Source organism: Dipodomys ordii, unplaced genomic scaffold, assembly GCF_000151885.1.
Source record: "Dipodomys ordii isolate 6190 unplaced genomic scaffold, Dord_2.0 Scaffold43, whole genome shotgun sequence".
NCBI classification, from domain to species: domain Eukaryota; kingdom Metazoa; phylum Chordata; class Mammalia; order Rodentia; family Heteromyidae; genus Dipodomys; species Dipodomys ordii.
Genome location: NW_012267259.1, coordinates 15,610,216 through 15,625,245, shown reverse-complemented (window position 1 = coordinate 15,625,245; position 15,030 = coordinate 15,610,216). Strand labels below are relative to the sequence as shown.

Below are 15,030 nucleotides of genomic sequence, written 5' to 3'. Positions count from 1 at the left end.
GGAATAAAAGAACACTTACCCTAAATTTGCTGTACAGCTTAGTTAAAAGCTTGCAAGGTAATGATGAACAGTAATGGTGACCTTAAAGCGTGAAGATGACTAATTTGCATACACAATGTGTTTTAAATTGTTCCACAAGGAGAGTAAAACTGTTCCGTCCAACTTTTATAAGCAGTGCCCACATCCCACAGAATCCCCACAGTGGTTTAGATGGCCTCCATCTGGGTTGTTTCATCTGCAGTGTATTGGAGGATAGTTGTTGCCTGGTTTTTAAAGGAATCATGCTTGTAAACCTTGATTATGGTTCCAAAGGAAGGCACCCGCACAGAAGGACGGAGGCTGGAATTGCTTTATTCCATCCTGCCTTGAACTCTGTCACCCTAGGCTTAGTGGCATAGTGGCAAATGAGCAAGAACCCATGACTATTTGTGTTGACATCCAAATCATTTTGTAAAATGGGCACAATAATTGAACCCAGAGAACTGTATCACACATCTTGACACACGTGAAATGATCAACCACTGCGAGCAAAGATGGCAACAAGGCCTATGACCTCTCCCCAAGGATGGAAATGGCATCTATAACTCTGGCTCTTCAGGAATCTTGTGACGTACACGGGGCTCTATTTATGGTATTTTCTACCTGAGTATCTTGCTCACAGGAGGCTGCACAACAAAAGAACTCCTTTCCTACAAAGAATTTCCATAAATCCAGATGCTTCCTCTTACCGAACGTTGTTACTCATATTTTAACTGAATTTGTTTCCTTTAGTCTCTAGGCTATAAAACTATAAGTGTAAGGGCTAACGCTACTATACTCACAGGTAAAGATGACCAGATGGGCAATGCTTCAAACAGAGAGCCCTTGACATGCTAACTACCACACAAGGCCACATGTGTGCCTTAATTCACACTAAACGTTGTATTATATTTCAGACTATCCAGCCAATAGAGGTGAGCCAGAGCAATGCAATGTCTGCCTCTGCTATACATCTGGGAGTCTCTCCTCACAGTCCTCTAGATTCACCCAGAGAAAGCATTTCCTCTGTGCTCTCTTTACTGCTGTGTCACCCTGGTCTCACTGTTGTCCTCTGCCTTCTACAGCATGGCTTCTCCTCTTTAAACACAACTGTCACCAATTGTGGTTCCAGAATGTATCCTCGAATCACCCTGGGGTTCCAGCTGTCTCCACTGGCAGACAGCAAGGGCAAGAGATTTCTGGAGTAGGCCTATGTCCTAAGGAAGCATGAAGTGGCCAAAGACTGATGTGGCTTCCAGTTTTCTAGAAGATTTCAAGGTCTCGAGTTCTTAATAGAGAATGATAGGTAGTGGTTAGCCACAAGTGATGGGGAAGTGTAAAGGAAATGAAAAACGAAGGAAAGGTCTCGAATGAAAATGCATGATCTCTGAGGCCCACTCACGCCATACAATGTCGTACGATGATTCTTTTTCTAATACTCACACATCCAACAATTCAATGCAGCCTACAGTGGGTCAACAAATAGTTCCTAAAACAATTTTAATCTTTAATTTGCTACCCAGACCAGCCAACCAGGATGGAAGTCCAGTATCATTCTAGAAACTCCCCCAGGTTCCAATCTTGTGATAGAGACTCTATACCTTGAAGGGCTGGTACTTGGGAGGGGCTTCCACTTAAAAAACTGTGCCCAGGATGAAAATCATTGTCATCCTTGCCCTAGAGATGACTGCTTTCAATATGTTCATTTGTGTCTGAGGCCATGCACACACACACACATACACACACACACACACACACACACACACACACACACACACACACACAGAGCTGAGTATTTGTCAGTGTTCATGTAACCATCTGCCTGGGTTGATTAATCTGGTCATATTCACTTATTCACTTTCCCCTGACAGTACTATTATGCATAGTTCTATATAAAATATAATATCTATTTCCATAAAATTCGGTTAATTAATAAAATATGTTACCTATTATATTTAAATAATCCCACAGGAAAAGTTTGGTGGACAGGAATCAAGTTTAGAGACCAAACAGAAACCTTAATTTCAGACTTGAAGAGTAAAGCATCTTACTAAGTTTAATCCAACTCAATGGTAGATTATACTAATCCGATATAGCATCTAGAAGCTCCTAACCTTTTATCTTTCAGTAATAACTGTTGCACGTCTGGTGGAAAAAGATTAAATGTCTGACTTGGTTTATTTCACTCTTTGAGTTATCTTTAGAACTTGCTTTGAGCTGCTTCAAAAGAATGAACTGAGCAGTCTTCTCCTTGTTGTTCACCTGGGGTCTAGCCAGTGGAAAGTGCCACATGAGGGAATATATTTAGTAGTCATTGATTCAAGCAAAGTTATTCCATGTTGTGAGAGAGGCTGGCGTCCTGCCAGAAGTGTTCTCTGATAGGCTTCTCAGATTCCAGGACAAGCTCATCAGAGAGAGCGATTTGGAGTGGGTGAACGAGGGCACACAGGCCACCGGGCTCTGCCACTGCCGGGGTGGAATAAGCTGGTGTAGGACTGGAACACGTGGTTTCTTTTATTTCTTTTCTTTGCTTTTTTTTTTTCAGATGCAACATCTTATTCACCCCTGATGTTGGAATGAGAGCAAACGTGAAGATTTAAGAGTATATTTTCTTTTGCAGTAAAAACTAGGTGAGACTTAAATTTAGTTTCTTCTAGAATTTTAATATCTTGAAATCATTTCTTAATAGTGATATTGCATGGAGTTCTTAGATTCAAGCAAAATTCTTTGCACATCGTAGAAACACTCTAATACGGCTTTAAAGTAAATAGAATATATTGGTGTGGATGAGCATATCTGCCTGTGCCCATAAAAAAATCTCCTTTGCGTGAATTTAACTTACATTAGGACATTGACAACCAATAATTATTGATGGGCAATCTTTTGGAGATAAACCTATTTAATCAGCATGGTAAGTAGATATTGTTTTTATCCCCATTAAAATATTTTCCCACAAGAGGCTTTCATTTCAACATATCTACATATGCATTCAATGTACAGTGTTACTATACATGAAGTATAGTGAACATAATTAAGAAAAGAGTTAATCAAAATGAAAATGAACAACACCACAGGGAGCAGCAGGCTCCAGCAAGGCTCCAGAGCTCCAGTGCTTTGTGTAGCTGGGGTCTTATCAGGGCAGGGTAGGGGCTAGTTGTCTTTCTTTCAGTGTAGACTCTGCTGGGTAGGTTGATTGACAGATGTAGCTTATGTACCAGATGTGCACTGTGTGTGCCCAGATAGGCACTTCATGGAGACCAATAGTCTTAAGACAGAGGTCTCCCACCCCGGGGGTCAGGAGGTCCTCATTCTTGTCCTCATGCATGCGTGTCTCGGGGGAGCAGCTCTGCTTGTTGGAGGCCAGGCCTGTTATCAGGATCTTTATGAGTCCCTTTTGGGTGGAGCTTATTTGAAGGGCCATTTGGTGGACCATGCTCTGAAGGCCAGGAAAGATGTGTCATGTGGGAGGATCTGGTCTCACCAGAGACCCCGTCTGATGCCCTGGAAACCGGGGAACCCAGGGTGGCCCCCATTTGTAATATCTCCATTTTAAAGATAAATGAAATCGAGCTTAGAAAAGGTCAGTAATACATCCAAAGAGACAGCGCTCGGCAGTTAACAGACTCAAGTTTATTTGAGTCCATAATTCAAGACTCTCACCTCTGTGGATGGTACCTCTTCATAAACCTCCAGCCCCAGTGTGGATAAGCTACGAGGATCAAAGAATTACCCACCAGTTCCTACATAATCCATTTGCAGGAAGTCAGTTTTTAAACAAATATATTGCTATAAATTTATGCATAAATGTCTACTGGAGCAGAAAAGAGAGACTGCTTAATTCTGAATTTGGGCGATAAGAAACATTTCATGGTGGGAATATTTTGTGCATTTTTATGTCATCCACATCAGGGAGCAATTGATTCACTTATCTCAAAAAAAGTGTTACCCAGGGAGGCATCTTCTGCCTTCATTCACCTCTCCCCAGGTAAGAACCCGCAGTGAATGTCCACAAATACACTTTAGTAGACAGAAAGCGCCGTTTCCAGAGAAAGGACTCATATTGCTGTGAGGTGTTGCCAAGTTTCCATGAGCAGGCTGAGGCCTGGGGAGAATGTGTGATATATGTGGCATCTTCCAACTGCTTTCACAGGTAGCCTGAGAATGTTCTGGAAAGATGGCAGCTTGAACCTAACCAAGCTCTTTTTTTTTTTACTGCTGCAGCTACAATCTCTGCTATTTGTTTTGTAACTTGCAGGAGGCGATTCTTTTTTTTTAAATAACTTCATAATCTGGAACACATGTCTATTGTAAAATTTAAATAAAAAGTCTCCATGGAAGCAATGTGCTGACAGCACAATCTTGAAACTGAATGAGCAGCAAAGAAGGACAGAGGGTCGCAGCTGAGCAGAGTAAATAAATCCCTTATTTACCTCACGAATCTCTGGCGAACTCTATCTAGTGTTTTCTGAAGGTTATCTCTAATTCTAATTGCCTATTTCATCCTGTCCTTCTGAGAACCTACAGCCCCGCTGTCCTCTCCGTCCGCATCAAACGCTCTCTATGTAATTTAGGTGAGCGTCAGTGCTGACACTGGTGGTCTGCGGCTTAATTACAGACACGCAGAGGACAGAAGGAGGCCCGCAAGTCAGAGCTGGCATTTGGATATTAATCTGTGCTAATGGCAGTGGAGTTCTGACAGCTCCCTCCTTTGGAGAAGCTGCACTCGCAATCACATGTGACTTAAAGTTGTTCAAGCAGCTTTCAAATAAGTCGAAGTACATTCCATTCAATTTTGCACAAAAATAAGATATTACACATATCAGCACAAGTCCCATAAATCCAGTTATCAGGGGCCATTTTCAGCGCCCTTTCTATCGACTCTGTTTACTGCAGAAGAGCGAATGCCAGCAGGAAAGGAGCAGGTGGAGAAGAACAGAGCTTGAGCGATCAGGAGAAAGGGCTACTATGATACTGCATGACACCATAGTTCCTATGCTTACCCAAATAAAAGTTTGCAACAATAAAAACCCATAGTCCATACAAATAACACGAAAACAAGAACCCAGCCTGCCAACCCTGACCTGACTGTGCACAAGAACCCGAACTGCTCAGCAGATGCTAAAATGGGTCTGGACACGTATGGACCTGGGTGCTACGGCTATCCTCAGCCCCACTGCTCATGGAGGCAGGAGCTGGTCCTGATGGCTTCACCTTCACCATGTTCCCCGCCCCCCACTCATCTCTACATTGCACAATGACAGCAGCAGTGCCGGACTGCACCAGCTACCACCATGCTTTTGAGTAGACTGGTCGGTAACTTTCAACAGATGTTTTGGATTTCCCAAATCCTGATTCACAACTCGGCTATATAATCTGACACCTAAATATACTGCATACTGATTGATTCAGGATCAAGGGGAGAGACATGAATGAAGAAGAACTCCGTAATTGGGTTCTCATTCTCTGTCTCTGTGTCTCTGACTGGAAATGAATGAAGTCTCTTCCTCACTCTTTTGCTTCAGTCGCCTTGATTACAACAGGGTCTCCATTATAGCTTACTATTCAGAGCACCTTTGGGCATGGAGAGACTGACACGTCAGTCATTAAGGTTAGGAAATCTTACAATCAATATGCCTGTCTTTTAAAAATGGCGCTAGCCATCAGGAAACTGTTGTATGCAAGAGCAGGGGCGGGGTCCAGGAGGGAGGGGCAGATGAATGAAGAGGAGACAGGAGGAAGAAGACAGTGAAGAATCAACATGGAACAAAAGTAGTACTGGTACACACTAGACACTATGTTGAAAACTAACCATACAACTTGTGGGTGGGGATGGGAGGGAAAACCTGGGATAGAAAAAGGGAAAGGATGACATTGTTCACATTGAAATGTATTCTTTTCCTGACTTATGTAACTGGAAGTCTTCTGTGTATCACCTATGTAATAACGCTAAAACGTTTTATAAAAAATGCAATGTCTATATTACAAACTTAAGAAAAGTAAGGGAAGGGTTGGGTCGCCGGGAGGGATGGGTGAGAATGATGAACTGATCAAGATGCATTGTATTCACACACTGCTTAGTTAAATGGAACTCCCTTGAATAAAAATACAAATGAAAGAAAGGTAAACATAAAAATAAAACTGTGGCTGGCAACACACAACAGGAATGAATGAGTACAGAAAACTAAACTAAGTGGGCAATTAGAGGGTGACAGGCAATTTAAGTTACAGGTGAGTCTTGGCATAGAATGGATGTGTTTCCACAAGATACAACTTTTTCTCTTCCTGCATGTGCTGCCTCCTGATGAATCCTGGTCTATTGAACTTTAAATACGTAAAATGTTCCTCCTTTACTTCTGAATGAAAGCCTGCTGAGTTTAATTCATATTGATCTCAGTTTCACAGTTGGAAATAGAAAGAAAAAAAATCTGATGAGAAAATCTGGGAGCTGAGTTTGCTTTGCTCAGTCCTCCCTGGTTTACCCAATAATATGATTAACACACACACGTCGCCAGTTCCACTCTGACCTGTCCCTGTGGCAGCCAGACAATGAAATTCTCCTCTGAGGACCGGTCAGGGAGGCCGGTGGAGCAAGTGACATGTAAGTTCATCACACATTCACACGGGCGGGGCAGGGGGGGGAGGAAGAAAAAGTTCACGGCTTCTACTTTTACCTCTCCCTTCTTTTGGTAGTTTTATTCTGCCATGGTCTTGCTACAAAGGAGTCCCCTAAAATATACAGTTTTCCTGTCCCTTGCTTGATTTTACTGCCATAATAGGACAAAATGAAAATAAAGGAAAATCATCATTGTTAATGTATCATTAATATGTTTGCATCTGTATCTATTCTTGTATTATCTACAATCTACCTACTCTCTAGTTTCTACCTACTTTCTATATACTTTCTTCCCTCCTTTCCTTCTTTTCTTTTTTCTTCCCTCCCTCCCTTCCTCTTTCTTTCTTTCTTTCTTTCTTTCTTTCTTTCTTTCTTTCTTTCTTTCTTTCTTTCTCCCTTCCTCACTCCCTTCCTCCCTCCCTCTCTCCGTCCCTTCCTTCCTTCCTCCCTTCCTGCTTTTCTTTTCTTTCTATATGTATATAGTGTAGCCACAAAGTGAGAGGCCTACAAAATGTTAAAATGTAATTCTCTAAGCAAAATACAGTACAAAAGTCAACTCACAGCACAGCAAAATGCAAGTTATATTGAATAGCTTCTCAATATATTTGACCTACAGTGATAACCTGAGTCAATGCGTATTTTATGTTACTCAGAGCAGCAAGCAACCAACCAGAGAAAAATGTGATATAGAGGCCATATAAATGAATTGGCCATTCATTATAATTGATAAGGCATTTTGAGCCTTAAGTTTACTGGAAATTAAAAAATACTGTTATATATCATAGACTATTCCAATCAGTATATCTGTTTTAGTATGCAAATTACCATTGTCATCCAAGGAGTCTTTGGCAGTGTGTTAAGCTATTTCAATATACTCTAAAAATTTTAGGATAAATGTGAAATTGTATCTGAAATTTCGGTATAAATCCCGATTCCTTGCCTCCCATTTTAGTTCATAGCTACCAGGAATACAACCATCTTTTATTTTCTGGAATGGTAGGCAAAACCACAAAAACCAAAGTTACCACCTTGCTTTCTAACTAATTCCCAAATCTTTATGCCAATATCTCACATTTTTGAATCTCAATCACTGCAAAGGGCAAAATAATTTTATGGAGTTATGAGTGAGACTATTTTAATGTATTGTTGCTAGTATTGGTAGAGTAGAAGCCAAGGGTGCTACTTTCTCTCTCTGACTTTTGAACTTTATAAACCGGTCACCTCTGCTTTCTTCAAAATTAACATCTCAAAATATAGATATCAAGATGTCCATATAAATCCAGTAATGGCCATTTAAAGTATCAAATACAATTACATTTAATTTTGTGAATGACTAGAATCATTCAGACGATGTAACTTTTGCCATTAGTTCTCACTGATCATATTCCACTAGTCTTGAAATCCTGGCACACAAATATTGTTATAAAAATAGTCTCATTATTTCAGTTTGCTTGTAATAACTTTTTGGTCAAAATATTTATTGCTGGTAATACGTGCATAAGTTGAAGTGTGAAAAAAAAGAATGTTTGGAATGCCTAATCATGTTGAAAATCATATTGGTCATGAGTTCACCAGCTATTTTACACAACGCTTTTTATGTTCAAGTCTATTTGCTAGATGAGCAGCGTTTTACCCTATTTTTTCAGATTTTTAAAGAATTTCCTACAGAATAAGTCTATTTGAAGGATAAGATTATTCATTTTAAAAGAGGAGGGAGAGGAAGACACAGATGATCAAACATCTAGTAATATGAGTCATTGGACAAAGCATTCCCTTGCTAGTTAATTGGCCTTTCATGATTAGGACAAATATAGAAGTGAAGTATTTACATTTGTTGTTTCCACCTTGTGCCCCTATGACGGGACTTTTATAAGGCTTGGTTAAACTTTAAAGCTCTGATAGCATTTTACTACTGAGTCTGAAGTCATCTCCTAACTGGTACTCAATTCTATCAAGGATAAAAGATTTGCAAAACAAAATCCTTTATAAGACACATCATAAAGCAGAACTCTCCATCCACTAATAGCTTCTGATAAAGTGCTTTCTGTAATGTTTTGGTTGAAGTCTCATTCCCAAACAAAGTCTTGGGCCTTACTCCTCACACAGAAGGTTTTGGAACTTTTGGAGTGTGAGAAATGATAGCTGGCAAAAGGCAAAGGTAAATCTCAGCTTCCCTGTGACCAGTGAGGGCTGGTGAAGGGAAATGGAGGGAAAGCAAGCAATGGAAATACACAGTGATTTGCAGGAGTCCTAGTCCTACAAGAAGGAAACTGGTGTCAGGAAGGGCTATTCTCTTATTTTAATGACACTTGCCTTGCAAACTGTAGATTTCTCCAACACTGTTCTGACGTGTGATGTGGTGCCAGTACGCACTACGAGGAAGAGAGATGGATTTGGATAAAGTCATTGGTTCAGTCAAGCTTGTCTGCAGCTGAAAAAAGAAGGAAAATGTGTTTAAGGATTTATAAACCATTAAACAAAAATCTATTTTAAATGCACCAAGTTGAATGCGAGTGACTATAGAAAAGTAGACTATAGAAAAGGCATTACAGTGTGACTAGTCCCTGCTCCCTCAATGAGGGTAACTTTCTAAAAGTAAAAAACATTATTCAAAACTATGAAATAAAGACTTACAGCTTAATCATTAAGAAAAGAACACAAGGAATGTGCAAATAGTTGGCAAGAATTCCAATGGCTTGTAGCCAACTGGGAATGCTGGGAAATATTCAAAGAAATAACCAATGGTATCCATCTGAACAAATTTGTCTCCATTTCAATAGGCAAGAAATATATGCATAACTTTTAAGCCTTCTGTAATGCACAGTGTGGCAAAATAACTCAAGAAATGCAATCTCTGTGAACCAGATGTCTCAGAAACATGCCAAATACACAATGCCTGTTAGTGCCTGTTAGTGTCTTAATTCCCTTCAAACTCCTCCTGACATCTCTCTCACTTTGCACAATAGTTGTTTTTCTCAGATACATGTTTTCCTTGCTTCTCTCATAGAATATTGTACATATTAAATGAGTATTTTCACTCAGAAACTGTGATAAAAGGATGTCAATATTTCACATTCAAAACCTTTAGTTCAAGGTGAGCTGAAGACACCTGTACCATATTACATCACATGCTCCTGCTTGTGATTAGTACAGAGAGAACATAGCTTCCCTTACATTTATAAGAAAGAAATATATTTTGTCTGGATTCACATGTGCTTTCCAAAAACATACAAGATTTTATTTTACCTTTGGACACATTTTTCTGACACAAGCTGAGCAAACACTGTTTGATGATGTAAGTTTTCTAATGAATGAAATCACACACATCACCTTTCACTTTTCAACTGCTATATATAATAAAGGAGTTATGAAGATCAAGTCTAGCCTTAGACTCCCATTGTCCCCCACCCTATCCCCAACACTTCTCACACTCCTCTCTCTAGCTTTGGATATGAGTTGTATTTTTATTCTATTTGATTGTGGTCATGAAAGAACCTGATATGACAAGATAGTATCTAAATTCACTAAAAAAGAGGCTTTATATTTGAGTAGATAGTATATTCAAAGGGGTTGAATGTATTTTTTTAGTTGACTTCTAGTGGTGAGATAGTTCTACTTACAAAAGTGCATGTACACTATTGTCCTTTTGAAAGAAGCTAGTCCCAGATAACTGCATTGCAGACAATTTTTATAGTTTTCATATTTTGACATTTCAAGTTTTCCTCTGTATTATACACAGGAATAGATGTCTATCTATTTCCACTGTCCACTACTGTGTAAAGAAGTGTAAAAAGGGGCTGGGAAGGTGGGTCAGTGGTAGAGCGCTTGCCTTGCATGCCTGAGGCCCTGGGTTCGATTCCTCAGCACCACATAAGCAAAAAGAAAAAAGCCGGAAGTGGTGCTGTGGCTCAGGTGGTAGAGCGCTAGCCTTGAGCTGAAGAGCTGAGGGACAGAGCCCAGGCCCAGAGTTCAGGCCACATGACCGGACCCCCCCAAAAAGAAAGTGTAAAAAGTGCAAAGAAATATAAAAAGTAAAGAAATGTAAAAAGAAGACAAGTTTATTTTTACATCCCAGCATCTCTTGGAATCCTTAAAATGCTTGTTAACAATTCATTTTCCAGATTTTCCCAAACATTGGAGGATATGTGTGTGTAGAGCTGCCTACATGAAGAATGCACCAAATATTCTCACAAATATTATTGCTGTAAGGGTGCAAAGGCAAAGTCCATTGTATGCAAGGTTATGAGGAGACAAAGAAACTACTTGCTTTTAAATCCAATTTCCCAAATGAGGCATCAGCTTAATTAAGCACATACACACATATTTAATTCATGTCAGCAGTAACCATTAATAACTTGAATTAATCCATAAAATCATTGTCATAGTCTGTAGTCTGATTACTGCCAAACTGTACAAAGCATTAGAACAGAGGTTTATTTTTAAAAAAAGACATATAAAGGAGAGGGGGAAAATCTTACTAGGATAACAGATTTAAAAAAGATGAAATGCAGGGATAAATAAAACACTAATAACTAAGTAAACCAGTAAACTTCTAAGATGAAGTGAGAAATCACCACATACCTTTCAATAGTTGCCCTAAATGTAATCAGTTATTAACACTCCAATTAAAACACACAGAGGTCAACTGGATTTAAAACATCTAAACAACGAAATCCAACTGTTTGCTGTCTACAAGAAACTCATCCTATTTGCAGAGCTACACCAAGACTGACAGTGAAAAGATGGAAAATGATATTCTAGTGAATGGAACATGAAAACAATAAGTAGTCTTACTCATATGTGACAAAGAAACTTCAAGTCCAACTTAGGAGAGATAAAGAAGAAACCAAGAGAAGGTTAGGGTGAAAGTGGCAGAAAATGTTGGCAACTATGTCAAGAGCTAAATGAACTGCTTCTTTCTCTCTCTTTGGTTTCTGCATCTATGCAGATCCATATCCAGAGCCTGGCAATGGAAATAGAGAATCCAATGAGTGTCACCTGTAGCGAAAAGCCACAGTTAGATGCTAAAGATGAATAGCAGAGTTTCTTGATGAACTGTTCATTACGTGATGTGGTACATTATAAGGAAATGTGCAGCAAGGCACATTTTGAGTTTTATTTGTTCTTGGAAGTGAGTTCATGAAACTTCAGAATTTTATGGGAACAGAGACCTCACAAACCTTAAGCCAGCCACTCCTGGCCCTCATTAAGTACTCTTCTGAAGTCTAAAGGTTTATGGGCAATTGGCTTCTCCCACACTTGGCTTAATTTTCAGAAGAGGACACCTCACACTTAATCTTCATTTAATTCAAGATTAATGGAAAGGAATTAGAAGACAACTGGCTGAGTTGTCAGATGAAATGTGATTTCCACAGTAGTTTCATGGAAGTGGCTAGGCATCACGTTGAACTTCACAGATTATCAATGCCATTAAACTGAAACAAAATGAAGCTACTTCCTTATACTGTAAACTATGCAATCAGGACCAGACAAGCTCAGGTTTAGAATAACATCAAAAATCATTAAAGGAGCAACATAAATATTTTTAACACCATTCTTGCTTGTAATCACTTATGCTCTTAAGAATGCATGCACATTTTAGTGTATTCTTCCTTTGTCATGGAACTTCATAGAACTACTCTTTGAACATAAAGACGATGATGAACACTCATTAAATATTTCATAGGTGATTTTATGTCAAAATTTTACTTTTTCAAAATTTAAATAGATACATATCTAATGGCTGTAGTGCAGTTTATATAGTTTATCTCAAAGATCTGCACATAATGAAGGCTGGGATCAATTTTAGTGATTCATTCTCTCTCTCTCCCTCTCTCTCCCTCCCTCTCTCTCTCTGTCTCTCTCTCTCTGTATAGCAGTTCATAGGTATTTCAGGATATTTGAATGTGTGTTGTCTATGACTTTAGTCTGTACTTGACCTTAGCAGTCTAAATCACACAGGCACACTTGTGATGGAGTTTCTGGCCAATGGCTTCTATCAGAAGGGATGTCACAACTTCCCTTGGTAACAGAAAACAAACAGTTCTGCTGGAGGGACTGGTGTGGATGATCTCTGTGAAATGGGAATGGGCTCCCGAGGTGACAATTGGGTCTACCATTTAGCTTAGTCTTAACAATCTAGCCTCAATGGTTTGCACATCAGTAATCTCTCAGAAATCATTCCATTTTAAATGTATTACTGTGGCTTCATTGTTCCAGTCACCTCCCCTAATCAAAACTCTCTTTAATTAATTCTTTTTAAAAAAATGTGCTTGTCCAGAGGTTTGCACTCAGGGCCTAGGCACTATCCCTGAGCTTTTTTTTGTTCAAGGCTAGTGCTCTACCACTTGAGCCATGGCTCCACTTCTAGCCTTTTAGTGGTTAACTGAAGATACAAGTCTTATGGACTTTCCTTCCCAGGCTAGCTTTGAACTATGATCCTCAGATCCTCAGATCTGCTGTGTAGCTAGAATTATAGACATGCACACTGGTGTCCAGCTAAAACTCCCTTTTGAATAAAACAGATTTAAGATTAACAATGAGAAAAAAGAGACTACCTAAACTTGCTGTTCCGTTTTTACTACCAAGGGCCTTTCCCAACCCTGCAGGGGCTGCATGTAGCTGGAGGCATCACTGGAAGGAGGTCTGGTGGGGTAGGCCCCCTGCTCTACAATTTCCTCTCTGCAGAGACTGACTCAGGGGCTTTCAGTGATGTGACTTTCCAAGAAGCCAGTCAGGCATCTTTGCCAGGGCAACATGAACGAAATCACTCTAAGCTTTTACTACTGTTTATCAAGATTTGCATGATGGTGCTGTGTCACTCATAGTAACCTGAAGTCAGGGAAAGTCTTTGCTATCTCAAGAAATGAGAGGCTATGAAATAACTGCTCTGGATACTTACAAACCTTTTCATCTAACAAAGGAGTCAATTCCTTCCTTGCTCACTCCCTGTTTTTCCCTTTTCAGCTTATCGAAGTGATGGACTAGCTATGAAGTAATAGTAACTAGGGTTAACTTCCAGAGAGAAGCCTCGTTGGTAAAGTGGTGTTTGAGATTAAAGCAAATTTAATTTTACACTTGATTTAATTTTATATTTATATGTAAACACCAAGTGATGGAGTCTCTGATTTTTGTATTTCTAGAAAGGTTACTGTTCGTTTGTTTGTTCATTTTGTGGTAGAGTAGATCTACTGTACTTCCCCTTCCACCTTTGACTTTTGGCCCCACATGCAGCCTGCAGAGCCTAGGTTTAGAATGCCTGAGACCTGGGTGGGTAGACCAGATGTTTCTACGTCCTCAACAGCAATTGCTCCACTTGTTTCCCAGTTGTGTTTCTCAGTGGCTCAGGCTATAATGAACACACAGCCAGAACTAAGGTGGATAATGTGAAGTAAGCTTTGTCTTGTAATGTGGTTCAGGGGGCAGAGGATTAACAATTTAACATTTTCATGAATGTTTCATGTCTCATAAATCATTCCTTTGCTCTATATCACTAATATAAGAATGAAAAATTACATGAAGACCATTCTTAATTCTTTCTAACGACTAATGCATGAAAATCTCTATAAACAACCAAGTAAGTAAAACTACCATATCACTGGGCTAGAAACACAGTATTGAGATGCACAGAGGCCAAATAACTGTGCAGGGTTACACAGCAGTGAGTGGTGGTCCTAGAAAATGGATCCAGGGTCCAAACCTGAGGATCTCTGTTACGGTGGACAGTCACAGCCTGAAGGAGTTCTTGGCATTTCCTTCATGAAACTAGAATGTAATTGATCTGACTTGGGAGAAATAGACTACTTCAAACAACTATTAAAAAAAACTTTAACTTCTTAACAGAAAGTAATATCACAATTGTTCATTTGGGTTGAAAATAAGTATCAGCCAATTATGACTGAAATAAATGGGCAAGTGCTCTCAAATCACTTGAAATGTGATTCCTATATTCCCCCCTTGATTTAAATCATTAGAAAAATGTCATGTTAATTAGATAATTGTTACAAAGAGTTTAAATGTAACTCAAGCATTTCTAGAAGGTTGCTTTACAGGCCCCTTATTGAAGACTCTAATCATTCCCAGTCACATATTAATAACGATGCTCTAGCTATTCCACCATTCCAGATGCCTGTGTCAGATGGATTTTTCCCTCATCCTCTGCCACACGTGTTAGGAGAAAGTGATATAACCATATCTTAAGTGTAGAGATAAAAGTATATATTTTAGTATTAGGGAAAATTAGAAATATATTATGAATAACTTAAGATCACTGGCTAAACTACTGTGTTATCTTAGAAGAGAGAATTTGCTTTTATATATCCAGTGGTTTTGTAGAATATCAACATTAGGGTTGCTATAATAGTCCATTTTAAAAAAGCATCACTATCTTTCACTAGAAT

The 15,030-nt window shown here is 39.3% G+C and overlaps 1 protein-coding gene across 1 annotated transcript in view; it reads right to left on the bottom strand.

Moving 5' to 3' along the window:
- Dok6 (docking protein 6) overlaps positions 1 to 15,030 on the bottom strand; it is a 178,544-nt gene that overhangs the window by 37,915 nt on the left and 125,599 nt on the right. Inside the window, exon 7 of the mRNA XM_013018903.1 lies at positions 8,945 to 9,062. Within this exon, the coding sequence (XP_012874357.1) occupies positions 8,945 to 9,062 (118 nt within the window). The remainder of the gene's footprint in view (positions 1 to 8,944; positions 9,063 to 15,030) is intronic.